At 36.4% G+C, this 27,916-nt stretch overlaps 4 protein-coding genes across 12 annotated transcripts in view; 2 read left to right on the forward strand and 2 right to left on the reverse strand.

The window, feature by feature from the left end:
* itih6 (inter-alpha-trypsin inhibitor heavy chain family member 6) overlaps positions 1 to 5,266 on the forward strand; it is a 12,975-nt gene extending 7,709 nt beyond the window's left edge. For 2 of the 3 annotated variants that reach the window (XM_077218770.1, XM_077218771.1), the window contains exons 10-18: positions 79 to 1,273; positions 1,475 to 1,507; positions 2,393 to 2,410; positions 2,535 to 2,588; positions 2,685 to 2,705; positions 2,852 to 2,902; positions 3,047 to 3,160; positions 3,305 to 3,685; positions 3,787 to 5,266. In XM_077218770.1, the coding sequence (XP_077074885.1) occupies positions 79 to 1,273; positions 1,475 to 1,507; positions 2,393 to 2,410; positions 2,535 to 2,588; positions 2,685 to 2,705; positions 2,852 to 2,902; positions 3,047 to 3,160; positions 3,305 to 3,685; positions 3,787 to 4,049 (2,130 nt within the window). In that variant the 3' untranslated portion in view covers positions 4,050 to 5,266. The remainder of the gene's footprint in view (positions 1 to 78; positions 1,274 to 1,474; positions 1,508 to 2,392; positions 2,411 to 2,534; positions 2,589 to 2,684; positions 2,706 to 2,851; positions 2,903 to 3,046; positions 3,161 to 3,304; positions 3,686 to 3,786) is intronic. The other variant, XM_077218772.1, reaches the window with a different exon arrangement.
* On the reverse strand, positions 4,847 to 13,472 carry gdi1 (GDP dissociation inhibitor 1). The gene is made up of 11 exons (XM_077218811.1): positions 12,974 to 13,472; positions 11,548 to 11,655; positions 11,113 to 11,212; positions 10,823 to 10,957; positions 10,342 to 10,540; positions 9,027 to 9,158; positions 8,829 to 8,928; positions 8,018 to 8,189; positions 7,654 to 7,798; positions 7,359 to 7,413; positions 4,847 to 7,018 (listed from the first exon to the last, which is right to left on the reverse strand). The coding sequence occupies exons 1-11, from the start codon at positions 13,016 to 13,018 to the stop codon at positions 6,866 to 6,868; spliced, it is 1,344 nt and encodes a 447-aa protein (XP_077074926.1). The 5' UTR covers positions 13,019 to 13,472; the 3' UTR covers positions 4,847 to 6,865.
* An 889-nt stretch (positions 13,473 to 14,361) lies between these two features.
* Positions 14,362 to 20,001, forward strand: atp6ap1b (ATPase H+ transporting accessory protein 1b). Its single transcript, XM_077218810.1, has 10 exons — positions 14,362 to 14,517; positions 14,749 to 14,875; positions 15,834 to 15,908; positions 16,006 to 16,199; positions 16,894 to 16,925; positions 17,089 to 17,174; positions 17,904 to 18,154; positions 18,243 to 18,293; positions 18,431 to 18,668; positions 19,581 to 20,001. The coding sequence occupies exons 1-10, from the start codon at positions 14,393 to 14,395 to the stop codon at positions 19,788 to 19,790; spliced, it is 1,389 nt and encodes a 462-aa protein (XP_077074925.1). The 5' UTR covers positions 14,362 to 14,392; the 3' UTR covers positions 19,791 to 20,001.
* Positions 20,002 to 21,201: 1,200 nt separating this feature from the next.
* Positions 21,202 to 27,916, reverse strand: part of rca2.1 (regulator of complement activation group 2 gene 1) — a 28,343-nt gene continuing 21,628 nt past the window's right edge. For 4 of the 7 annotated variants that reach the window (XM_077218793.1, XM_077218792.1, XM_077218795.1 and 1 more), the window contains 3 exons: positions 25,050 to 25,092; positions 22,951 to 23,024; positions 21,202 to 22,526 (listed from right to left, as the gene is read on the reverse strand). In XM_077218793.1, coding sequence (XP_077074908.1) covers positions 22,967 to 23,024; positions 25,050 to 25,092 — 101 coding nt within the window. In that variant the 3' untranslated portion in view covers positions 21,202 to 22,526; positions 22,951 to 22,966. The remainder of the gene's footprint in view (positions 22,527 to 22,950; positions 23,025 to 25,049; positions 25,093 to 27,916) is intronic. The other 3 variants (XM_077218796.1, XM_077218794.1, XM_077218791.1) reach the window with 1 other exon arrangement.

The following is a 27,916-nucleotide window of genomic DNA, read 5'->3' on the forward strand; positions in this document are numbered from 1 at the left end:
TATTTGAATAATTTATAGTAAATTAAAATATGAACTATTATCATTTAATTTACATATCATTTATTTGTTGTCTTTTAGGTATATGAGGACGATGATGCAGCTGTCCAGTTGAAAGGTTTCTATGATGAAGTCGCCAGTCCTCTGCTTTCAGATATCCAGCTGTCCTATCTAGACGATCAGGCGTACGATATCACTCGCTCTCTGTTCCCAAACTACTTCCAGGGCTCTGAATTGGTAGTCACGGGACGACTTAAACCAGGTGTGCGGGAACTAAAGGTCACATTGACAGCAAACGATTCGAAGCAGAAAGTGAAAGTGGAGAATGAGCTACCACTGGCCAAAGCAGTTGTAAATGGCACAGAACCATCTCTGGGCTGTGCAAAGGCACTGGATGGCATTCCAAGCTTTGTGCATCGGCTCTGGGCTTATTTTACAATCAAAGAGTTGCTGCTGGCTAAAATTAACACCTCGGATTTGATCACACAGCGCCTGCTTGTAGATAAAGCCACCAATCTTTCACTAAAGTACAATTTTGTAACACCAGTCACTTCGTTGGTTGTGATAAAACCAGATATCGATGAACCAGAGCCTACGGTTAACTCTTCTGTTGTGGCTACTACCAGCAAGACTTCAACTAGTACCATAGCAGGTTCTACAAGTGTGATGAATCAGACCTCTCACACTGCACCTAAAATATCTTCCATATCTGCAATGGGAACCAAAATATCCAGCCTTTTCTCACCTCCAAAAACAAGCAAACTTCCTGTCACCAAATCTGTACAAGCACATCCACCACCCTCAGGGCTTCACACCACAGGTCGACCGCCTAACACCTCTGTCTCACTTGACAAAACAATCCCTCCTCCATCACCAAAGAAGACCACTACAGGACCACTTCCCAGCAAGCCGTCCTCCTCTTCTCCCAGCTCCATCAAAACTACACAAGCCTTGGCTAGGATTTCAAACAGACCTCCCAGTATGACGAAAACAACTTCTTCCTCTCCACCAGTCAAAAGCACAACACTAGTCACCTTAGTCAAGACAGCACAATCTGTGGTGAAAGAATCTTCATCAGACATTGAGAATTCTTCTACCACAGGACTCACAACGCTTCAGCAGGGCCAACAGACATTGACCTCCACAGCATCTACATCAGATGCTAATTCAGACATTCATGTTGAACTGGAAATGGCCACACTGATGTCTCCTACTTTTCTGCCTATGCCAGGAATGACAGATGCACCAAAGTTGTGGGAAGCCTCTCGCTTTCTGGGTGAGTTCCTTCTTAGAAGCAGAAGATGACATTTATAGCCACAGTGTTGCAGATATTTGGTAGTTTTGTTTGAATGCAATTTAGAAATTTCATTGAATTTCACATGAACTTCAAATGAATAACCAAAGTGCCTCTGCCTTTGGCAGTTCATTTTATGGTCGTTTTTTGGACCTCTATTATCCATGTTTCTCTGTCCATCAGATGTGTCTTCGTCCATCCAGATTCAGAGGAAAGGTAATACAATCCAATTTTTTTTCCTTCTGCATTTTCATCATACTTGTTTAGACACTGCATGAAAGGTAATTTTCAAAAAAGCATAAAAACTTTAAACACAAGCAGTGTGTAATATAGCTGTTTGTGAAGGTAATAGCTCTGCAAATAAAGAATCCATTCTTTACTGCTGAATCGAGTTGTCAGCAATTCCAGTCTACTTTCTCTTACAAACAGTGTAACAAATTTGCATAATGCCAGCTTATGGTCATTGGCCACATGCTCTGTAAGCAGTAGACCGATCACAACAGACTGGGTCATCTGACCAGTCAGAGCAGAATAAGCTTGCGGAAAGGCGGAGCTTAGAGAGACTGAATCTTCAAACTAACCATTTTTAGACTCTTTGAGAAATGTGGTGATTTGCAATGTATATAATGAGAAAATTTTGGTTTTTGACCTTGGATGCATGCAAACCTATTGTAGGAGCCATCAAATCAATATTAGAAAATAAATGTTATATTTGTCTTTTATTTAACTGTAATATGATAATTGCATTGTAACTGTCACATCTTGCGCACTTTATACTTTTATGAAAAAACACGCAAAAACTACACCTGGGACTAATTAAACTCAATGATAATAATGGCAGAACCCCAACACCTTTTTACCTCGTTTACTTTAGTCAAACTTCTTCAGGTACTGGAGTGATGCACAGTGACTGATGGGTATATTTTGCTCTTCACGTCCTGTAATTTATCAATGTTCCCTGTTTCCCTATGCCATTTGCAGTGCCCTTTGAACTGAACTTGCACATTAGGCCATAAAGCCGAGTATAGTATGTATGTAAAATGCATAAATAACCGTATTTAAAAATTCTTCTGATCATGTGTTTCTTGATCTTTCATATAGATATTGAACTTGTTAAAGGTAAGCAATATGTTTTCAACTACAAAGTGGTAAATCAGTTTTGCACTAATACAAAATAATAAATGACTGCCTAAACATGAATGAAATTAAGCCAAAGCTGCATCATCATGATGTTATTTTGCAGATTATGATACAGCACATGACTCTGACTATGACTACAACATCCATTATGAGTCATGTGAGTTTAAAACATTACTAATCTTTGCTCAGTGTATTTTTTCCCGCTACTAGGGATTATTGTACTCGTTTTTGGATTTGTTTATTATTCTTTCAGATTCAGATGCTGAGGTTTCTGGTAAGCACTTCATTTATAATTTCACAACCTGCTTTACTGTATATACAACAATAAATCTTTATAAATGTGGTGTAACTACATTATTAACTTTTTTAAATGCTTTTAGCAGAAGCCGCACATTTTTTGCGTCTTAATTGTTTCAACAGACCCAGACAACCCATCCAGTTTAAGTTCAGTTAGAGTCTTCTCCTCATCAGGTATGAGTCCAGGACAGAATATTTAATGAAATGCTTCATGTTCCTTCTTTCTTTAGCCATTTTGAGCATTTGAAGATGAAAACAAGATTTTAATCACATAGAAGGGATTCACTAACATACTTCAGTGTTTTTTGTCTCTGAAAGTGGATGGAGACCCACATTTTGTTGTTCAGCTCCCAAAGCTGCATCAGAACTTGTGTTTTACCATTGATGGCAGGGCTGATGATGTACTACGGCTTCTTGAGGACCCAGACAAAGGTGTTTTTATGAATTTTACATCCAATATATAGCTTGAATGTCTTTATGGAAACTAAACAAGATTAAATTAAATGAGATGCTGTTTAGATATTGTTTTAACATAATAAATGTCTCTTATTCCTATTTTATGACTTACATTATTAGGAATGATTGTGGATGGGCATTTAATAATGGCTCCTTCTAAGGAGGAGATGGAGAATCGTACTCGTACATTCTTCGACAGGATTTCTATCACTGCTGCCAAAGGTGCCATTATGATCACATTAACACTGGACTCCGTGGTAGTGGAGGCAGAAGGGAAGGAAATCGAGACGCTGCCTACCAATCAGAGAGGATCTGTGGAGCGACACAGTTTGAGAATTACGGTTGAAGAGCACCATAGCTGTTGGATTGAGCTCGGAGTTGGTGTGCAGTTCTTAATTCTCTTCCATCGTTACAATCATCCCAAATACTTTCAAATGGAGCACCTGGGCTTCTATATAGCTGATGGAAAGGGTCTCTCTCACCTCACTCAAGGGCTTTTGGGTAGGTAACACAGCATTTTGTTTTTTAATCTTATTAATGGATTTTCAGACTGATTTTCCCATATCTGATGACCTTGTTTGGGTGTTTTCTTCCACTTCCAGGCCAATTTCAACATACCCATATAGAGGTCATAAAAGGAACCGATCAAACGGGTTTCCATCATGCACAAACAAGTAAGAACACTTATCTGGCCATAGGCTTGATAAAGAAAGGAGATGAGCGCTTTCCTGTCACTCTACAAGACAAGAATCTGAAGGACTCATCCAGGAAGCGTCACTCAGCTCAATGTTGGGTAGTGCCGAAGGTGGATGTAGAGAGACTTCTGGGCCAGTCCTACGAGAGCTATGTTGTGGATCACCAATAGATAACCCTCATACCATATTTCTACATCTACAGAATTACAAAAGGTACAGAAAAGACACTGGAACTTGAATCTTGTGCTATTAGACAGTGCAATAAAACATCTGATCGGGAATAAAACAGAGACTACGAATACACACAACTGTGATGAATTGAAAGAAGCTTTCAAAGCATTGGTCAAAAATTTGCATTTGAACATAATGGTACACTATACCTTTCTAAAGTTTAGGGGTCAGTAAGATATTTTTTTTTTCTTAAAGAAGTGAACATGTTTATTCTGCAAAGATGCATTCAACAAAAATGTTACAAAAAACAATGTTCTTTTGAGTTTTCTGTTCATCAAAGAATCCTGAAAAAAAGTATTTAGTAGCACAACTGACACTGATGTTTCTTGCGCATCAAATCAGCATATTAAAAAGATTTCTGAAGGATCTTGGGACATTGAAGAATAGAGGAATGATGCTGGAAATCTTACCAACCCCAATCCTTTGAATGGTAGAGTATATCAGTGCCTTTTTATCATGAAATTAACCATTTCAAACTTAAAAAGTAAGTCAAACATAAAAGTATTAAATATTAGCCTTGGGAATAGATTATTGCACAATCAAACATTTTTTTTCTTAGCTTCCAGTTAGTTTCCATAAATATATGTATGTGTATATATGCATTCATTTAAAACAATATAATAAGAGAATTGTGAAATATTTTTACATTAGTAATAGCATTGAATGCTTTACTTTGTCCTGTAATGGAAATGAAATCCTATATATGTACACATAATCAAACATAACCAAAGAAATATTTGTTTTATTCATATTTATTTTTGTTGCACAAGACTGCTCAAACACGAGATGAAATTCACAACTTAAAATTGTCGAGTTTGTGTCAGTTTTTTTAAAAGATGTTTAGTTGTTTGAACATTGAAAATGAAAGACAAAATGAAAATAAATACAGTACAAAACAGTTAATCCAAACATATGCAACAATATGCCGGAGAGGTGCAAAAGATAACAAATATAGCAATGCAGCGTAATTCTATTTAATTCCAGTTATCAATAATTCACAATCTAATTTGTGCACTAAGGAAGAGAGTTCAAGACCTGTATCCTTCTATGTGAATCTATAAGGCCATAAGTGACTTTGGCCCAGTAAAATTCAGGAATGTTAAAAAACTGTTACACTCCTTGTTTTCCAATAAAAATAAAAAGGGGGGAAAAAACCTACCGTCAGAGGCTTTTTTTCACAGCAAAGGCGAATATGGAAAACAACATGACAAAGCTTGTAAATTCTACACTGAAAGCTGTACGGTGAGAAATCAAACAGCACACCATGATCATCTGGTCCAGACTAGTGTCTACTATTATTCATGGCAATTCAACTCATTTTGAAATAAAAAACGAGCATGATTAGAGATATACCGTAAATAATGGTGAAAATGACCAGTCAGTTTGTCTTGTGGTTTCAAATAGCCAAGTGTAAATGTGTCAACCACTGATAAAATGGAAGAGGAATCAAAGATGCAGAGGAAAGTTTAACAGTACACAGGGAGGTCCATAGTGTTCATCACAATCGAAAGTTAAAGTATATATGTAGTATTTAGTAGACTGGATTCAGACTGGTTTACAAAAGCCAGAATACCAACGGGATATGGCTACTATCAATAACAAAAGATCTGGTACTCATTAAATTCACATTATCATTTACTTCTGCAGCTGCGGAAGTGAAAATTGCTTCCACATTCTTAAGACTCATTTCCCGTAACAAACTAAGTGATCGACTTGTTATGCATTTTCACACACATTTGCATTCGATAACATCGGTTTTCACAACAAACAAAATGAACGCAGGAGGATGAGGAATGTAGAATTAGGTCATTAGAAATTGTGAGGCCATACAATGTTTTTAACATTGTAATGTTAGTTACAAGTTAATGGCTTACAATTCACTTCTATACTGCATATTATACATCTCATTCAATTTAGCTGAATGTCCACCAATAATAATAAAAAAGAATTAAATAGCTTAAAAGGCCAATGAGTTGTAGAGCAAAAGGATCAGGAATAGGAAATGTATTGATATGAGACTGTCGGTTCAGTTTTTGATAGCTAGATGTGGCAAAGTCAGATTTAATTTCGTACAACCTTATGCATTTTTACATACTATCAATATCATATTACATCCTTTGTCCAAGTGTCAAAATGTAGTGTTAAATGGTGAGCGTTTAATAATCTTACTATACTTTTGTCAGTGACACTTTCCTAAAGAACAGGAAGGCTGCTGTTCATATGAAGCTGTTAAATGTCAAAGTGACGACAGTATGCTATCTAACAGTCTGAGGACTGTTGGGGATACATCACGAAAGAGGATGAGAAAATGTTTTAAACCTTCAATATTCGAGGAATCGTTCACATGTATGGGCTTCAGTCAAAGACGATATTCAGAGAACAAAAAGACACGCGTTTCACTTCAACAGGATATTTTGCGCAAACGATGCATACTGCTTGTGTAAGAATCTAAAGTAGCATGTTGGTGTGAGCCCACTTTGTAGTGCAGAGTTGTGGAATGTGAGCGATAGAGCGTTTGTGTGTCTGTGTGCTGTCATAGTATCTGAACAGAGACACCGAAGGGGTGTGGAGACAATGAAGCAAAGAGCACTCTGGGAAAGATAAGGCTGGTTGAAAGAGATTTACAATGTCGTTGCATTGTCGATTCTGTTCTGCGTGACCTCTGAACCCTGCCCAGTAAATCCCGTTCAGCCCGCCCCATCTCTGCCCTCCATCTGAACATTGCCTCTCCACTCCTCTGTCACTTCTCCACCCCTCACTGCTCGTCCTCGCCAAAGACGTCGTTCTGTTTACGCTTCATGTTCTCAAAGTCGAAGTCACTGCCTGTCATCCGCTTGTAGATGTCCTTGATGTCGTTACAAGTTGTTTCAAAATGAGTGGTGGCATCGTAGGACCGGGATGCAAATATCTGAAGAAATGACATCAAAACTGGTTATATTTCTGACTGATGCCAAGAAGTGCACAAGAGTTTAAACAAGACATTACTGTAAAGCCAGTTTTGTTACTGTTATCTAAAGCTATTAAATTAGTTTTCATTAACTGAAATAAAATAAAATATATTTTATGGAAAAACTTGGAAATGTTTTCTTGGAAACTAATTGAAATGATATAGATTTAAGTTGATTTCAGATTTCAGATTTGAGTACTAAAACTAAAATGAAAATATAGTATTTATTCACTTTTTGAATGAGCTTTCATTTTTATAATAGTATATAAAGAATATTAAAATAACACAACGTGAAGCTGACCTGACTGTCTGTCCCATCATCTGTGGGTTCATACATGTCACTGATGGCCACAAACCTGTAAAAATGACAAAAAGTTTTTTTCTGGGTGTATTTAAATCTAAATAGTCCAAATTTTCAGATCACCGTTATTTGATATTAACTTTTATTAAAAGATATATACTACAATTTACAAAACTGTATAAAAGCAATATCACACTTGCAGTTGTGCTGTGGAACTGAATATTAGTGCTTAAGTTATTAATGTTTTTTTTTTTTTTTACTATAAAACAGAGTATAGAGAGCAAAGTAAACTGACTTTTGGTCAATGGGCTCGATGAGCTCCAGAGCAGGTTCGATTTCAGCTTCAGGATCAGAGGTTTCCACAGTGGTGCTTACGATGGCAATGTATTTCCCCTGAGCCGCCACATTATGGGCGTAGGAGATCATGCAAACATAGATATCTGCATGCAAATAACAACAAAATAAGCATGAGCTTTTCATGACACACCTTAGCAGCTCAGCTTATTTTTGAAATGAAAGTAAGCAGCACCCTTTAGTGGTGTCTGCACAGTAGTGCATACCTGAATGCATATAGATCTTGGTTTATCCTGCAAATCATTCTCTGCAAATATTCCCATTTTATACAAATACCACAAGAATCAACAAGTGCTGTCACTAACCTGATTTGCGGTTAACCTGGTTCTGAGGAATGATGATCTGGCAGGAATTGGCATCATTAGTGTTTTTAATGGGATGGCTGAGGACGCAGATGACCCGGATCACCTGGCCTACTTTGTGCACACGGTCCGCGATGTAGCTTGGGTCACAGATGAGCTGTTTGCATCGGGCAACCTTGGAAAAGAAAATTCAAACATAAATTCTGTCTCAAACTTTTCCAAAGAAAATCCTCGCATTGTCACTTTGTAATAATTAATTATTTTATTTTATTTTATACATTTTTTTCAATAAAAGAAGTTTGTTGTATCCAAGTGGGCCGTCCAGAAAAGTGAAGCCAAAACATTTTTGATCGCCCCGTAGTGGCTGGCTGCAGTATAGGTCATAAACTCCGCCCTCTCCATGTAAATGACTGGGACATGAGACAAACTTAAAAACAAAAATTGCACTTCAAATACATTTTTTTTTCTCAGTTGTTTTTTTGTCATTTTAGGTAGTTCTTATGACGCTGATATATGTTGAAATGTTCGTTTTAGTTAGTTATTTGATGCTATAAAAATGAGATGTAGCGTCATGATTGACAGCTTTGCTTGCGATTGAGTCTGAGGGAGTTTGGGCGGGACCTTGATACCACGGCTCCACCTCACGATCGCTACGGCACAGACTCTGGCTCCAAATGATGTCATCAGCACAAGATGGCAGCTGCCATTTCTGGGACATTTTGGCTTTATTTTTCTACAGTGGAAGGAAGTGAAGACATGTCGTCTTTACAGTTTATGGTCATATCCCACTTCAAAAACAAAACAAAAAAAGTACCTCTCCTTCTGATTTCACGCCCACCACATGTCCTCCCTCCATCACTATCTCATCCACTGGTTTGTTCAGCATGTATGTTCCTCCATAAATAGCACTTAACCTGTAAGTTCAAAAAGTCCATGTTTAAAACATAAGGGCTTCACAGTGACACTCAACATGATTACTTGAGAATGACCGGCTGTGGGAGGGGCGACTAACCTAGCAAACCCCTGAGGCAGCTCCCCCAATCCGTACAGGGGGTACAGGTAGGGGCTCTTTCCGTAACGTGCCAGAGATTCACTGTAGAGTTTGATCCTATTGATGGTCTCCAGACACGGCTGCTCCAGGTAACTAGGAGGAATTCAATTCAATACATTTATCATCAATGCAAAATAATTCATTCTTATTTAATGACATTAAGGCAAGACACAACGGATGAATAGATAATAGATAACACCTTACATCCCATGTTGCTTAATCACAGTACAGTACTGCTTGATATTATACATATTTTTTGGTTGACATTAGAGTTATTACAGGATATATTTTGGATTTTTCTTTTTAATCACTCTATAAATCAGAAAATACTGTAAAAAAAAAAAAAAAGAAAGAAAAGAAATCACCATCACTGCGTCCAATACCGCGTACTGTCTGAGTAGGTACTACATTTGAATTTACTGCGCAACCATTAAAAAAGTATGTTCTATATAGTATGAATGAAATTCAGACATACTACATTCACCATATTGTTACTGTCATAACAAGCTTTAAAAGAATGTGTGTGTGTATTGTAATATGTTAGTATGTCTTTTAGGAGATTTTAACTCTCCTGCCAGGCTGTTGTTGAAAATAAGAACTTGCCTAATTAAATAAAGGTTAATAATAATTCGATTTCGGACGCAGCGCATGTTTTAAGGAATAAAATGTTGAATGACATAAGATAAGACCCCTCTCTAAAAACCTTTCAGAATACAGATAGGAATACAAACGGCCTTTAAAAGATCTGTTATTAAAATCTTCAGTAACACTTTATATTACGACCCGCAAACAACTGCGTAAGTACACCGAAATTACGGTGTACATTTCTGTAATTATAGTGTACTTCCGTGTAGGTATAAGGGAACAATATGTTAAGTTTTGGGTAATAAAGGGGTACAACCAGATATACAAGCAAATTATTTATAATGTAATTATTTTAAAACTAACAGCTACCTATTCAGTTAATATATTCCAGGCAAAAATTGTACATCTGTTGTACAATTTTTTATCACATTTATGGCAAAATATGTTCTTGTGCAATGTAGTCAGAGGGTAATTTTGACATCTGTGGGTTGTAAATTAAACATATATATATATACATATATAAAAACTTTCAAATTGTATTGCAATGACACTTAAATGTATCAACAATTAAATGTGGATAATAAACTTAAATGTGTAAAACAATGCTTATGCCTGTAGTGTGTTGCCTTAAATAATATGTTTTATAAGACTCTTATACACTATGAGGTTTTGTAACACTGGCAACACTTACTCATCTGTCCTGTAGAGGGCCAGGGCATGTCCCGTGAAGTCTACGACGTCCTGTCCTAAGTCAAACTTCTTGTACACTTCTCCCATTGTTGTGAGTTTGGGATCGACACCCTCAAAGGTCTTGGGGTCGTTCTCATCAAAGTTGGCCACAAAAACTAGGAACTTCCGGAAACGTCTCTTCTCAAACATTCCCATTAGGTCTAAGCAACATAATGTTTTCTGTCATCTATACAAGTCTGTATATAAATCCTCGATTTATTCCTACAGTCAATATGCTAAACTGTAACAATTTTTTTTCCGAAGTTATAAATAAAAGATTATTGGAGTAGTTTGACAAGAAAATAATATTTCAGTATTTCTACTTCAAAATTTCACTTCAATTCAGTGTGTTACTTGCCGTTTTGTAATTATTTATTAATTTACAAGCAATATCTAAGTGAAAAAAATCCTCACCCTTTTTTTTCCAGTGTAGCTGTACTTACTTGAAGCCAGAGCCTCTGTCTCAGTAGAGGGCACTTTGTAGATCTTTCCCCCTTTATACACGAAGCTTCCCTCAACCACTTTGAAGTCAAGATATCTGGTCACTTCAGTGTATAGAAGCATCTTAACTAACTGACCTTAAGGAAGATAACAATGACAAAATGTGATTGTGCATCATTATTCAGAAAGTTGTTACAGAAAAAATACAGAATTCCATGAATTAAGGGGCAACAATCTAATCTAATCGAACAATATTCTCACACTAACAATTATGCTACTTAAGTATTTTTACCATTGGCCATTAAGAATTTAGGAATAAGGTCCACATTCCAGTCTCTTCCCCGGCCCATTGTCTCTGGGGGGCTGTCTGAAATCCCAAATCTCTTGTAGAGCTAAGAAAAAAAAGTATGTAAAATGTGAGTGCATGCTTAAAAAACTAGGATAAATGCAACATTTAAATATCATATGATAATATTTTTTAAGAGGATGTCCATTAATAGTTTTTTTTTTAAATAAGTACATATTATTCATTTATATATATATATATATATATATATATATTTGTGTGTGTGTGTGTATTTAAACTGTATATAATTATTACTATTAACTATGTAAAAATACACAGATTTTTATTATACTTTTACTATTCGACAAAACAATCATAGTTAATGTGTGTAAAATCAAGCAGACATGAAATGAGTAATGAATGACTGTGAAACATCCTCACCTCCTCCAGGGGTGTGATGGAGGAACTTTCACCACCATAGTATGGATTTCTGTCCATATGCAAAACTTTCTTCCCATTCACGGACATGATCCCAGAGAGAATACATTCCTACACAAATAAACATCATTCAGTTGAAATAATTTGTGATGGATTTATATATATATATTTATATTTATATCATATTCATCTGGTGAGATGGGCGCGGGTATCTAGCAATGACTTCCGCTTTGAACACTGGGATGCGAGTCACCCCACCCAACTAGTGATGGAAAGTCCGAGTCATTTCTGCGAATCGGTTCCTGTGAACAGTTTTCGCTGTAATGAAGCGTTTCGAAAACCGAAATCTTCTATGATTCGTTTACGTCATTCTGACATCCAAGCGGGGACAATTTCGTGAAATTAGATTATTGTAATTTTGAGAGCTCGAGTTCAGTTTGTTCCAGCCGTGAAAAACAAATTAGAACTTAAATATGACTGATATTTACATTAAACAATACTATAATGTGTTTACATCTTGGCTGAAATCCTATTGTTTGTGTGCTAAAACTATCATATAATCAAGTCGTAAACATATTTCCAGTACGCATTTAAAAAATGTATCGGCTATTAATGATCAGGTAACTGAGGAACCTCTCGGGTAGATTCATTGAAAAGATTCGACTCAAAAGAACAATTCGTTGCTGAATCGGACATCGCTACACCCATCCAGCCACGAGCCGCAGCCCAGATCATCCACAATCCTCCATGAGGAAAATAGAGAAACGTATAAGGCAAAAACACTGTTTTTTTTATCGTTCTTTTTATTATTAGTAATGCTGCTTTTTGCACGTATTTATCCAATATCAAGTGCTCGTGTCTTTTCAATTTGGCCCTTTAAATTATATCAATAACAAAAAAATAATCCAATAAACCCTGTCCAAAACGGATGACTTGCAAGCAACATATAAACTAACATCAGTTATGCACAATACAGCTTCGTCGCGGCGTTAGCGACCCGTAAAAGGCGAAATATATGCCATAAACACACATTTTCCCCTCTTTCGACGCACGAGCAAACGGGATACCTGATGCCACTCCTTAGAACCAGACACTGAGGAAGAGAATCAGTCATTACTTTTTAATCACCGTTGTCATGTCAATGTAATGATGCAGCCTCAATGGCTTTGAAAATTCGGGGGAAGATGTAATTGTGAAGGATTACACTTGAATACAGGTAGAAATTACGAGAAATGCTGGCTCACTACACACACATAGTTAAAGTACTGGTCCAAAGGATGCGTCAGCAATAGGGCCTCGGGTTCAATTTAACACAAATTATATATTCCTACAGTCACATCTCTGATAAAATCATAAGCACACGAGCTTCAATCGACAATATCGCCATCTATTTCATCTGAGTCATCAGTGACCTGAATGCGTTACTCACTGTGAGTCCGGTGCCCAATACGATAACATCATATTCCTCATCCATGTTGTATTACAGTGGATCTCCCTTCTTTAGCCAAATTTCCGCTACAAAAAAAATCTGCAAGACGGTGTTGACGCAATGAAATATTTATCCAGAACCAGTCTGTTGTCCTATTACAGACAGTAAAACGAACTCTTTGCAAAGAGTTATCGCTCGAATGATTTGATACGTTACACAATTGTTCACTGACTGTGGTGTGAATCCGAGACCGGCGAGAACAACCAAAGATGGCCCTGACCGCAGCACGAGCTCCAGCGGTGCAGAGACAGTCGCGAAATAATATAGTGCACCTCCCAAAACGGAGATGATCACTGTTGTTCTGAATGTCATCAACCCACAATTACAAATCAGCGACAAATACAAGTGCTTCAAAAATATTAGCGATAATTCACATCCCGGGTGGTCTTAAGTTATTCATTTTAATTTCCCCATCCTACAGCTGAATGGCACAGGGCGCAGTCACATCATCAGATATCCCTCCGCCAACAACACTGAGGATGAAGATTTTCTCAATAACGCGTGAATTAAAGTGCTGATGATAAAGAGCTTATTATTAGTTCTCAGGAAACGCAAAGTATTGTTCTATATTAATGCTCATAGTAATAAGTGATCTGTAAGTGAAACATTATGACAGAGGCTGTCAATATTTCAGCCCAGTAAAGTGGTCCTTAAAGTACAGTGTCGTCCTATTGCACTCCAGGTGAAAAATAGCGAGGGCCGACCAAGATTGATTCAGTAAAAGAGATTGTGCAGTTAGAATAACCTTATGATAAATAATACAAAAATATTCTTTTTGATAAATAAATAGTTTACAATGTGGTCAACATTTTTTTAGCCTACAGTTCACCCATGGACGGACGGATTGGATAGATAGATAGATCGATATATAGACGGATTAGATAGATAGACAGACGGATTAGAATAGATAGATAGATAGATAGATAGATAGATAGATAGATAGATAGATAGATAGATAGATAGATAGATAGATAGATAGATAGATTAGATAGATAGACAGACGGATTAGGATAGATAGATAGATAGATAGATAGATAGATAGATAGATAGATAGATAGATAGATAGATAGACAGACAGACAGATAGAGATAGAAGTTAATGATCAAGTTAAATTAATGATTGCACAGTGGTTGTATTCTTTTTCCTTTTCAAAAACGTTGCCCTAGTAAATGAAAATATATTTATCCATAAAATCATCTTGCGCCTGCGCGCTGCTCAGAAGCGAGAACGAATGCTCTGAACGAATCATAGGAACGAATCTGTCTATGGAACGAATCGAGTCAGAAGAGAATCACATGATTGAAAAAAAACAGTCACGTGAGCATCAACACTCTGCCATTCACGTGACTCTCCTGGATAATGACGGAAGTAAGAGTGCGGCGTAGTAGTCCCTCGACAATGGCCTTTAGTTCAGTTTTATTATTTATCTTCTCGATTTATAGCTGTTATGCTCAAGTGCCTCTGCTCATGTGGACAAGTGATGGGTACGTGACACGTTTGTTTCTTGAATATTGCTTTTACATTGTTAAATAGTACACCAGAACTTTTCTGTGGCTTTCTTATGTTGAGGCAGCTGAACCAGCTAACAGTGACTTGCTAGACTGTCTATAAATTGGAAAGCGCTTGGTAGAGGCTGATTAGTGTGGACAAAGTTTCATGTAATCCTGTTTCTGTTGAGAAGGTTTACAAACTGAATGATATCTTTGTCAATACAGCTACAGTATGCCACATCTGGGTCAACCAGCAGCTGGCCAGGCTGTGTCTGGTGGGCAGCTGGTGTCTTATCTGAAATCTGCCTTGTCCACTGCTCCTCACAATGTGCTGCTCTTCTTACAGGATAAGGTAAAAAAGGCTTCATATGTTTAACATGTGGGGAAATAATGCCTCCCTATGCATTCTTGTGTTTTTATCTGCTTTAAGATTTTTGATTAGTCTTGTAATACAATATTATCTAGTTATAATACCATTTCAGTTGTTTGAGATATATGATATGATAATGAACAATGTGCTGTATGTTAGAAAATGCCCTCATAAAGAGAAAAATGCCCCTTAAAAGTAAATCCACTTGTCATCCTTTAATAAAAAAAAAAGTACATTTCTGACATTGGTAAGAACCTTTAGTATTTGTGAGAACCTGATAAAGTGGAATATAAAAACAGTTTACTGTGTGATCAATGTAGGAGCAATGTATTTTACATTGCGGAATTATTAGTAAAGCAGCTTCTTCCTCTAATTCTGATATTTTTACTCTCGTAGCTGGACATGTCAGTATAGTGTGACTTTGAGCCACAGTCTTACTTCCCCATCCATCTTCCATTGGACATGCCAGTATTTCATTACAGTACAAATGTGATCATTTGTGCATTGACATGATAAAATTTATTTGCATTATTGCAATATTAAACACCAGAGAGTTGAAACATTGGCTTAAACAAGTGTGATTGATAGATATTAGCAGTGTATATGTAATCTGAATCAGTGCCTTTATTGAATAAAAAAGTAGGTTTCAATGACAAGACTATACATATATAAAAAATATTTTTGGTAGTTAATAAAATATAATTAAATTAAATTAAATTAAAATAGCTGCCAAAACATTTTTAATTTTCTTTTAAATACTAAAAGTACTAAAAATAAAAATAAAACATAAATATAAAAAACTTGAAAAATGAAACCTTATAATAGAAAAACAGAATTTAAAATATTAATTAATAGTATATAAATAATAACTGAATACATTTATGTTTATGCAATGTACTTTAACAGCTGACTCTTGTTGCCTTCTCTCCCCACTATATAGTTAAGTATAGATGACTTCACCATGTACGGTGGAGTTTTTGGGAACAAACAAGACAGTGTCTTTTTAAATGTAGAGGTGGGTGTGCCTTCTGTATATTGTTTAATCCTCAAAATATATCACATCTATATTTTTCTCTAAAATTCTCTTAAACTTTTTTCTCTTGGTATTCAAGTCAGCGCTTCAGACATCCTCCAGTCCTCTGATGCTGCCAGCCCTGGACTGGTCTGCATCGAATTCAGTCCTGGAACTCTTCCAGGGAGAGCTGGGTATCCCAGCAGTCCACATCAACCCAAGCACCCTAAAGGAAATCAAGCTGAACACCACACAGCCTTCACTGCTGGTTGTCCATCTCCCTTACACTGCTGGGTAATATGTTCTGTAATGCTATTTATATTACATACACAGTTTCTTGCAAATGTGTGCAGATTTTTAACCAATTAATTATTTACACTTTCATGTTCTTCCATCTGTGTAACCTTCTACAACACAGGCACTCAGTACTAACAGCATTTTTCAACGTTTTCAAAAAAAAATTCTTATATTAAACAATGTCGTGCCAAATTGTGTTTCAGAGCTTTTTTTTAAAAAACAACACAAAGGCATTACATTTCAGTAAAATGATGGAAATGGTTGATGTCTGTATGTTTTTTCAAGGCACTCTGAATTTAAAAAATGTCAACTTCCCTTTTTTGTTCTGTTTGCAATTTCGTTATTATTAACAAAAATATCTAAAATTAAATAGTTGAAAGAAAGTTGAAATAAAATAAATTATAAATATTGGATAAAAAACTTAAACTTAGTTCTGATAATTTGATATGTTGCATTGGCAACTGACTTAAACTGAAGTACTAAAATTACTAAAATTAAAACTGAAATAAAAATAAATGAAAGCTGAATATAAATGTTTAAAAAAATGGCAAAAACGCAAAATAAAATTATTTAAATTTAAGGTAAAATTAAAATTGAAATGAAAAATATTTCAAATATTAATTATAAATACTATAATAGTATATAAATAATAATAAAATAACACTTTAACTTTGCTTTGTTTGAATATCAGGGCTCAATCAAAGGAATTGCTTTTGAAAAATGGTGAGTAGTTATGTTTCTTTTTTGATAATGATTTTAATATATATATATATATATATATATATAGCTTTTAATGTTTTAATTCTAACTTGATGCCATGTGTTCATCAGCATTGCTGTAGTATATAATATAATATAATATAATATAATATTTTCTTTTCTTTTAGATGAGATCATTGGAAAGGTCCTTGACATGTTCAAATCTCAGGACGTGTCTTACACGGCTGTATACACCGGCCTCAAGCCCTCTAGAGTAAGTCATCACATTTACATTACATTTACATTTATTCATTTGGCAGATGCTTTTATCTAAATGAGGAACATCACAAGGACAAAGTTAGTATGTACTGCACTTTGTCTATTTGTTTTTCTCACACTATAGGGCTTTTCACACTTGAAATAATTAGTCCTGGTTCATTGTAAACCCCGGGTAAGCGGAATCCTGGGTTATTTTGCTTCACTTTTCATAATTTACCCATGGTTAACAATTTATCCTGGGTATTCATAAACTGTCGTTTCACACTGTACGTTCCTAAACCCTGCGTTAACGTCTTTATTTGCGGTGTCAGTGTCATTGACTGGATGAATGCAGCACACAATATGGTTATGTAAAGGCTATAGGATTGTGCATCCTCATAATATTGTTGACTGTACTATCAAGTTTATCCTGAATTTTGGACTATAAAGGTTTATTGAGGAGTTTGACTTTGAAACTACCTTTTAACGAGCTGTGTTTCCGTGACTATCCAAAGCATGTGAATATGAGGCATGCGATTGGCTCTCTGTTGCTAAGCATCAATACATAAAATTCTCACACCGCATCATTTCACACTACACATTTGGCACCGCAAAAGCTCCGGAGCGGGGTTTCATAACAACGGGTAAAAAGTTGTGCTAACATTGCTTCTAAATTACAAGTGTGAAACGTTCTTTTACCCGTGGTTAAAAGTGTATTTTCTTGTCATTTATCCTTCTTCTATAGGTCATTGAGGATACCCCAGTAATGGCAGGAAGTTTTGTGGGCCGATCACTACTTCAGGCATCATCTGAAGTACCGTCTGTGAAACCTCCAGTTGTCTTCATCAACACACTGAAGCAACCCTGCATCTTGCTGTGGGCCGACACTCTCCTCGCTAGCTTCCTTGGAAACGAAACTGATTTGGGAAAAGACATTTTTAATAGTTCTGCACCTCCTGACCTGACTGGTTCAGTTTGCAATGAAACAATGTCAAGGTCAGAAGCATTATCAAGCAGTAATCAGTATACTTTTCAACATCATTCACTGCTGTTTCTTGAAAGTGTAAAATATTTTGTTTTTCAGACTCGTCCTGAATTATCAAAAAGTTCTGAATTTCCAATCCCTCCGGCTTATGTGAGTATTTAACACATAATCCGTCACTTAGATGCATCATTTGTGGTTTTGACGAACAGGATTCATTGCCGCTGTTGGATATGATGTGCATGCTGTCTTAAAGAGAATAATTTGACATTTGTAATACTTCCCTAAAGCTTCTCTATGCGCAAGATCTTCTTTCCTGTGTCCGCTCGCGACTGGACGGTCATGGAGCAGGTGGTGCTGGAGTATGACGGACAGAGGGCGATCTTTAACGCCAGTGGTGGTATCTATGCTCCTGCAGAGTATTCTTTCCATTGCCAGAGTGTCAGCAGTGTTCAGAACCCCCTGCTGGTGCCTCGCAATGCTACGGACAACGCCACCCAATGGAAGCTGACCTTCACTGATTTTCAGGTACTACTATAGTTTTCAGGTGCATGACTGGGGCGGAGACCTGAAGGGCCAAACATTCATAGAACAGGCCTGTCAATTTTCCATCTGTTTCAAGCCACAGATATTTAGATCACCTCTCAAAAGAAGAAAAACAAAAATGTCAATAAAGTGCAAGTTTTGGGCACTAAAAACAGCAAGACATTCTAAAATGCGGGTAACACTTTACAATAAGTTTCATAAGTTAATAAACGCTGTAGAAGTATTTTTCATTCTTAGTTCATGTTAACTAAAACAGTGTTATTAAAAGATCAAATTCAGTAATGCGCCTCATTGATTATGCATACTAAATATAGGCGAACCCAGAATATGAAAGCATTACATTTACATTTACATTTATTCATTTAGCTGACGCTTTTATCCAAAGCGACTTACAATTGTTATATTTCAGAGGTCGCACGCCTCTGGAGCAACTAGGGGTTAAGTGTCTTGCTCAGGGACACATTGGTGTCTCACAGTGGATTCGAACCCGGGTCTCTCACACCAAAAGCATGTGTCTTATCCACTGCGCCATCACCACCCCACAAGCAAATGGTTAAGTGTTTTCTTTATAATGGTTTTCTATGGAAAACCGCTTGAGAAACTGCGCATTGCATTTATATTTGGGGTTCATCTTCTTTTGTGCTCATTCAATAAGGTGTATATTGAAAGTGGTCTTTTAATGTCACTGTCTTACTACATTAGTACTTAGCACAAACCTGGTAAAAACGTTTACCCTCCAGGTGGGCGTTCCTACAAGGATGTGATGTTTTGTAGGCGTTCCTACAAGGATGTGATGGGCGTTCCTACAAGGATGTGATGTGAAAATTATGAATTGCAGTGCACAAAAAAACTCCACATACTGTAGCTGATTGAGGCATCATTTGTTTCCAACAGATACAAGGTTTCAACGTTACTGGTGAAATGTTCTCGTATGCCAGCGATTGCGCAGGGTTCTTCACTCCGGGGATTTGGATGGGCCTGCTGACCTCTCTGCTCATGGTGCTCATTCTCACCTACGGCCTGCACATGATCATGCAGATTCACACCATGGACCGCTTTGATGATCCAAAAGGCCCAGCGATTTCAGTGCCTCTGAGTGAATGAGCTGTGATGTTGTCAAACTGTAAAAATATGCTTGATTTGTATGTATGTCAAAAACATCCAGCCCTTAATGTGGTTGTCAATCAGAAATTTCTGGATCTAGCATGATTATTTAAATGTTAATGTATATTCAAAAGGCAAAAAATGTGTCTTGTAGAAAGTGCTGAAATTATTTACACATCTCCTTTACTTAATAAACTTTGATAATACTTTACAATAAGGTTCAATACGTTAACTAAGAGTGTTATGCAATTGCTAACAAGAAATAACATTGAGCATTTAAAAAAAACATTAATTTCTAATTATAAATATATATATATACTTTTCAAGTTGTATAAATTAACATTTATTTATAAATGTGTAATGAATATAAAAGTGATCTAGATTAATAAATGCTGTAAAATTGTTTACTAATTATCATTAGTTACCCAATACATTAACTAATGTCAATAAATGTAACCTTTTGTAAAGTCTTACCAACGTTTCACGTAAACATTTCAGTACACATACAGTGCACGTTCCTCCGTCTAGTGGTAAACTAGTCTTATGAACGCAATTACATTTTTGACAGATTTTGCATTACAGCAGCTTGCACTGTTATCTTCAGAGGTGTTAAGTCCAGGTTCAGAAAGTAAAATTCCTCCTCAGTATTTTGTTCCAATCACCTGGATTTGCTAATTAGCAGTTTCTCAGCCAGGAGATAGAACTAATTAGTGAAATCAGCTGGCTGAGCTAATGGCTGGAATTATGGCAGGACTTTTACTTTCTGACCCCTGGAATTGAGACCTCTGGTTATCTTTAAGACTACTGTTTTTCTTTTTCTTTTAAAACTGAAGTTTTTTTTCTCACATTGTACTAGATTTGTATGTTTATGTAGTTGTGCATTTAAGATTTGCCAATATTAAAATTATGCCAAATATACAATTTAAGTGCCTAAGATGAACCGGTCACTGCTTGGACAATGAAAAGTGCTAAATAATAAAAACAAGCCATTAAGCTAAATTGTTTTGTTGGCCATTAGACTGACTAATAAAAGTGCCAAAAGTACCCAATATTCATGTTTTTTAAATGGACACCATGTTCGAAAATATACGATTACTAAAATTTTATAAAAATGTAAAGTTTTATAGTAGATGAATTCAATATACCATGTCAGAATTTTCCTGTACAACTGGATGTAAATTTAATTGAAGTGACTATTTAATAAGCTCATGGTCCAGTGGGACTCATGTTTAGCGTAAAACTTTTATTTTACGTGTTTTGTTTGGCATTGTCATAAAACAGACATTGCACATTTGAATTAATATCTCTGGAACATGCCATTTTCTTCACCAGATTTAACATCAGTGTGATGTTGCAACATGTTATGAACGTTTCTGTCTCTAGATGACTGATTAAACTACAAAACATTGAATATGTTGACTGAATGTGAATGTTTATTCGCAACAATGTGTGATACAGAAAGCAGCTGTTTCGTAAGGTTGAATTTTTCAATATAAAACATATACAAAGCAATTGGTCATACAAAATGTAATTTTACAACATTACACATTTGTCACAGGCATTTTGCTAAATCTAAGAAATTAAAGGAACGCTTGTCAATTAAGATGTTTGCTCTTGATCATCTGTACCTGGCTGTTGTCACTCCAACTTCAAGTGAGACCATCCAGGCCCCCAGAGAGCTCAGTGAAATACAGAATTGTAAGACACAGGATATGGATTTAGATTTGATTTCAACTATGTAGTATTTCAGCATTTGTAATATGAAAAGGCCATGCCAGTGTATTCCTAGTTTAAAATTACATAAATAACAGTAATCAACAAATTAAGCAGAACCATGGTTTAAACGCATTACAAAAGCCAATCGCTACAATAAAATCTTTCAAATTAAAAGTAGAAAACCACTAGTTAAATAGCCTATTATATGCAGAAAAACAGCACTATTTTGGGGGAAATAATGCCCAATAATAAATTAACAAATAATTAAGCATTTGTAGGTATTTGGGTATAAATAAAGCACATAGATCTATGTTAAATGTAATTTTCTTTCATCTAATGAAGATTAAAAAAAAAGTTTTCTGCTGAGTCTGTAATCGAGACAAATAGCAAAGCATTTGTAATGAAAATTGAACCAGATTCTGCACAACACAGTGCTAGACTACACTGAACAAAAACCCGAAGAGAATGAAAAGACACTTTAAGAACTTCAGCAAGATTAATCAAACCTTTCAGTTTAAAATCTGCACTGCAAATCACATTCTGCAATAAATTGACTAGAAGGTTAACTCATACACAATTGCTAATTTATCCAAATGAAAAGGGGGAACCTTGGATAAACTAAAACAAAGCCTCAAGCAATTCACAGACATTCATCTTTTGTCAATAATTATTTATGCTAAATGCAGCCCTCAACAAAATTAGTGAGGTAAGGGATATTCAGTGCATCATTAAATAAAGAGTGATAATTTAGAAAGGACAATCAAACTCTTTATAAAAGTGAAATCAACCTGTCTCCTGTGAAAATCATGAGAATGCAGAATGGGGTAAAGTTAGATACTGCTAGAAATGAGTAGTCAGATTGAGCTTGTTTTTTCAAAATAATATGTCTGATTATGATTATGCTGCGAGAAATCACTTGACGGATCCTGGCAAGCGCTTGTATAAACGATATCTATTTGCAGGATATATATTTGCAGGATGCTCCACTTGGATTTTCTTCATGAAAGCCTTATATTACTCCTGTAAAAGAATATGATATAGTGAGGTATTTACAAAAAAAAAATGACAGAATAATGTCTGCTTTTACTGTGATCAAGACAAGAAAGAACAAAGAATGAACTATATAAATTATATAATATATATGTTTAAGGTGCCAGTAATCAGGCTCAGGTAAAAGCTAAAGTGTCTAGAAAATACTCATGCATACTGTCCTTTATTCATCAACAGCCCTAAGCACGTATGGATATGCTAAAGTCATGGTCATGAGGAAGAACTTCTGTTGTCAGAAACCCATCCATCCAAAAATATAACCCACATTGAAGCTTGTACAATGTTCAGAAACTTTGTCCGTCCACTCATGGTGAGGTAACAAGGAGAACGTAAGAGAAACCTTTGACTTTGTAACACATTAAAGAGAAAGTTGCATAGTTCCCATTGTTCTTACCATGTGTGTGAGGGTGTTATAACTCTCCCTCTTCAGTTTTAGTCGCCACCTTGTGAGAATACTCATGTTTTGACCTGCAATCCAAAAGTCCAGTAATGGTCTGTATGTGCATAACTAAATACCCTGGTATATTAAACTTCAATCCATCACCCACATACAAGACCTCATGCCACAGTCAAACATAAAAAAACTATGGAAGCTTGTTTCTGCCATGGAATACAAAAAAATATATAATTATGCCTCTATCTCACAATTCTGGAATTTTTTCCTCGGTAATTAGCAGTTGCAAGGGAAAAAAGTCAATTTTGTGAGTTTATATGCCACAATTGACTCAGAATTTTGAGATTCAATTGTGAATGATAGTCATAGATTGCTGAATGATAGATTGCGAGATATAAACTAGAGACATTATAAGACAAACTTGAAATTCTAACTTTCTTTGTAAGGTATAAACTCATAATTCTAAGGGGAAAAAATGGCAGAACTATAAGAAATAAATTGTAATTGCGAGAAAAGAAAATTATTCTGTGAAGGAAACAAGCTTACATAGAAAACCCTTCCACCAAAAAAGCCCTTCCACCAAAAAAGCCCCCCAAAATACAATTTCAACAAGATTTTTTCATGGGAACCTTTTTGTAATGAGACTTTTTGCACAATAAAGCATTTTGTGGATTGATATATTGTTGCATATATATTTGTTTAATTACCTGCTCTACAACATTAATTAATTAACATTGAATAAAAATTAATCTTATATACACCTGGTCACTTTGTGTTTTCTCGTGAGAAGACCAGGCCTGTGTCCGAAATCACAAGGGAACTTGAAAGGGACTTTGTGTACACTCAACGGCTAGAGAATACCCTTTTCGAAACCGCTGGGCCAATGTAGATACAGCGTAATACAGGTATACACTCCATTTTAATTGATTATTAAATTGTTTAAGTACGGTTTATACATGTTAGTTTCCATGGCAGAGTTCAAGATAAATCTTTTCAGTACTACTGGAGCTGCCAGTTTGCTATGTTTCAAATGATTATTAAACGGCAAGCACAAACAATGCAAAAGCAGCAGGCCTTCCGGCACGGGTGCTTTCACACTGGGGTCGTTTGCTGCGGTCCGAGCTCGGGCGCGATTGTTACCGGCGCATGATAGAAAACAGAACTCAATATATTGTGTTTTTTTATTAATTCTGTGCTATTATGCGCAGTTGAGTGAACACACACGTTTACTGTGTGTGTGTGTGTGTGTGTGTTAGTGACGCATAGGTTGGCTTTCTGATGCTTGCAAACGGACTCTTTTGAGGAGACAGTGGATTCCACGTGCTATGCGCGAAAACACTGCAGGCTCACTCTCGCTCGTATCCAAGGTAAATCATCAACGCTATCATCCCTTACGTGTTTTATTTAACTCAATACATAATCAGCTTAAACGCATGCGCAGGTCACTTTACTTCCTGAACAAGCGCGCACCCAAGTGCGTGTTGCTTTCACATTCACGCGGTTCCGGACCACCTCCGGACTCAGACCACCTCCTTCAGGTAGTCTCGGGTTCAGTACCCCGGTGCACACCCGGGTCCACATGACAGTGTTCACATTAGAGATGTTTCATGCGAACCTTGCCCTTCCTTCAAGTGGACTGAAGTAGGGTATAGCGAATGAGGGTATAGGGGGTCATTTTTAACCTATTATGAAAACATATCTAAATATTTTGCAGTCAAATGTTTTATGCAAAAAAAAAAAAAAAAATATATATATATATATATCAAGTGAACAACTACATATCCAAAACTTTAATTATGTCAATTATAACATTCCCAATACTTCATGGAAGCAGTTCAATTTTTTTTAAAGGTAGAGATCTCATGTTTTGAGCTGCCATCCAAAAGTCTGGTTATGGTCTGCATGTGCATGACTAAATATCTGGGTATTTTTTTAACCTTAACCTCAAGGCATCTACATTTCCCATGGAAAACCACCTGTTTTATAAATATGAACGCAAAACATTTATTTTACCCAAAATAAGAGTGTAAGAACAACAGCCTAGAAATCACATAAACAAAAAGCAATAAACAAAAACTAAGAAAATGCAGTTAACTTACCGTTTCTTTTTGTAGACACAAAATACCCCTGCACAGATGCCAACTAAACAGAGAAGAATGGTAAGTATTATAAATGACTAACCTTGATTCAAATAGAAAAAAAAAAAGAAAAAAAATTCTCTAGTAAATGTTTTAATCTCACATAAAAACAAATTTTCTCAATTTTACAAATAAAAATGACAACTGATAGTGTGTGAGACAGTTGTCAGGTGGATTTGCCAAAAATGAGTTTCTTTCCAGTGATGCCGTTAGCGGCAGGATGTTATTTTAAGGGTACCCAAGCTCTCCCGCTTGTTCTTTGAGTGTTGTGGTTTCTCCCACGAAATGCTACATTGGTTGTTTGTTGGAACATATCTTTAAAGCAATGCCTACATTTCTAATTGCGCTTGCCATTTCTTTGATTCAGAAGGGGTTATGATCCCAGGTCAAACCTGGCTTGCAAAGTGATTCTATAGGTTTGGAAAACTACTGTGTTTTCCGGAATATTTTATTTTCATCCAATACATGCTGAGACTTATATAATGCAATTAACGTCCAGCACGCAAAATATGTGCAAAGCGGTCATTTCAAATTGTGCTGAATGAGAGAAGCAAGGCAAGGCAAGGCAAGGCAAGGCAAGTTTATTTATATAGCACATTTCATACACAATGGTAATTCAAAGTGCTTTACATAGAAGAAATTAAAATAATCAAAAGAAATCAGAATAATTAAAACAGTTTAGAATAAAAGATAAAATACAGAAATCAGAATAATTAAAACATAAAATAAAATACAGTGCAAACAGTCGGACGAACAGTGGCACAGTGCTCATTCAGTAAATGCACAGTTAAACAGATGTGTTTTGAGTCTGGATTTGAATGTGACTACTGTAGGAGCACATCTGATCTCTTCTGGAAGCTGGTTCCAGCTGCGGCTGGCATAGTAGCTAAAAGCAGACTCGCCGTGCTTAGAGTGAACCCTTGGTATTTCTAGCCGATGTGATCCTAATGATCTGAGTGATCTGTTGGGTTTATATTCACTGAGCATATCTGCAATGTATTGAGGTCCTAGGCCATTGAATGATTTATATACCAGTAAAAAATACTTTAAAATCAATCCTAAATGTAACTGGCAGCCAGTGTAAAGACCTGAGGACTGGTGTGATGTGTTCATATTTTCTGGTTCTGCTCAGAATCCTAGCAGCAGCGTTCTGTATAAGCTGCAACTGTCTTATGGTCTTTTTGGGAAGGCCAGTGAGAAGTCCATTACAATAATCCACCCTACTGGTGATGAAAGCATGCACAAGTTTTTCTAAGTCTTGACTGGAAACAAAGCATCTAATTCTTGCAATATTTTTCAGGTGATAATATGCTGATTTAGTTATTGCTTTGACATGACTACTGAAACTAAGGTCTGACTCCAGAGACACACCCAGATTCCTGACTTGATTTTTAGTTGTTTGAACCCTAGACTGAAGGTATGCGTTCACCTTGAGAACTTCATCTTTGTTTCCAAACGCAATGACTTCAGTTTTGTCTTTGTTTAACTGAAGAAAGTTTTGGCACATCCAATTGTTTACTTCATCAATGCATTGGCAAAGGGAGTCAATGGGGCTGTAATCGTTAGGCGATAGGGATAAGTAGAGCTGTGTGTCGTCTGAATAGCTATGGTAAGCGATTTGGTTCTTTCTCATTATTTGGCTCATTGGGAGCATGTACAGGTTGAATAGGAGTGGCGCAAGAATTGAGCCTTGAGGGACTCCGCATGTCATGGATGTCCACTCAGACTTATGGTCTCCTATACTCACATAATAACCTCTGCCTCCTAAGTATGACCTGAACCATTTTAGGACTATCCCAGAAAGCCCGACCCAGTTTTCCAGCCTGTCAAGAAGTATTTTGTGATCGACAGTGTCAAATGCAGCACTGAGGTCGAGTAGTACCAGCACTGATAATTTGCCTGTATCAGTATTTAAGCGAATATCATTTATTATCTTTATGAGCGCGGTCTCTGTACTGTGGTGCGGTCGGAAACCAGATTGAAAATGGTCAAAGTATCCATTCGAGCTTAAGAATTTGTTCAGCTGATTGAAGACAACTTTTTCAATGATCTTGCCTATGAAAGGAAGATTTGAGATCGGTCTATAGTTGTTTAATATGGTCTTATCCAGATTGCTCTTTTTCAGGAGGGGCTTGACAACAGCAGTTTTCAGGGAGGTCGGAAAACTCCCAGAGAGAAGTGAGGCATTTACCACTTCTAGGAGATCTGCTTCTAAGCTGTGTAACACATTTTTGAAAAAAGATGTGGGAAGTGCATCAAGGGCGCAGGTTGATGTTTTTAGTTGCTGTACGGTTTCTTCCAAAATTTTGCCATCAATTTCTTCGAAATCAGACATAGTGGCTACTTTCTCGTGCTGTTGTCTGATCTGCCTGACACCAGCGCAACTCAAGGATGAGCTGATCACCTTTCTGATATTATTGATTTTCTCAGAGAAGAAAGAAGCAAACTCACTGCACTTTCTCACTGAGAGCATTTCACTGGGAATCTGGCTTGGGGGGTTTGTCAGTCTCTCTACAGTAGCAAAAAGAGTGCGCGTGTTGTTTATATTGCTGTTTATAATATTCGAGAAAAAAGTCTGTCTAGCTTTGCTTAGTTCCTTATTGAAAGCATGGATGCTGTCTTTGTAGATGTTATAATGGACTACAAGTTTTGTCTTCCGCCACATGCGCTCTGCTTTTCTGCATTGTCTTTTCATATTTTGCACTGCTGTTGAGTTTCTCCAAGGTGCTTTTTGTCTGCCACTCTTCTTCCTGACTTTCACAGGAGCAATATCATCAATTACACTCTTAACTTTTGAGTTAAAAGAATCAAGGAGAAAATCAACAGAG

The sequence above is a fragment of the Siphateles boraxobius genome, unplaced genomic scaffold (assembly GCF_051911475.1).
Source record: "Siphateles boraxobius isolate OS27281-9 unplaced genomic scaffold, OSU_SipBor_1 77, whole genome shotgun sequence".
Lineage (NCBI taxonomy): Eukaryota > Metazoa > Chordata > Actinopteri > Cypriniformes > Leuciscidae > Siphateles > Siphateles boraxobius.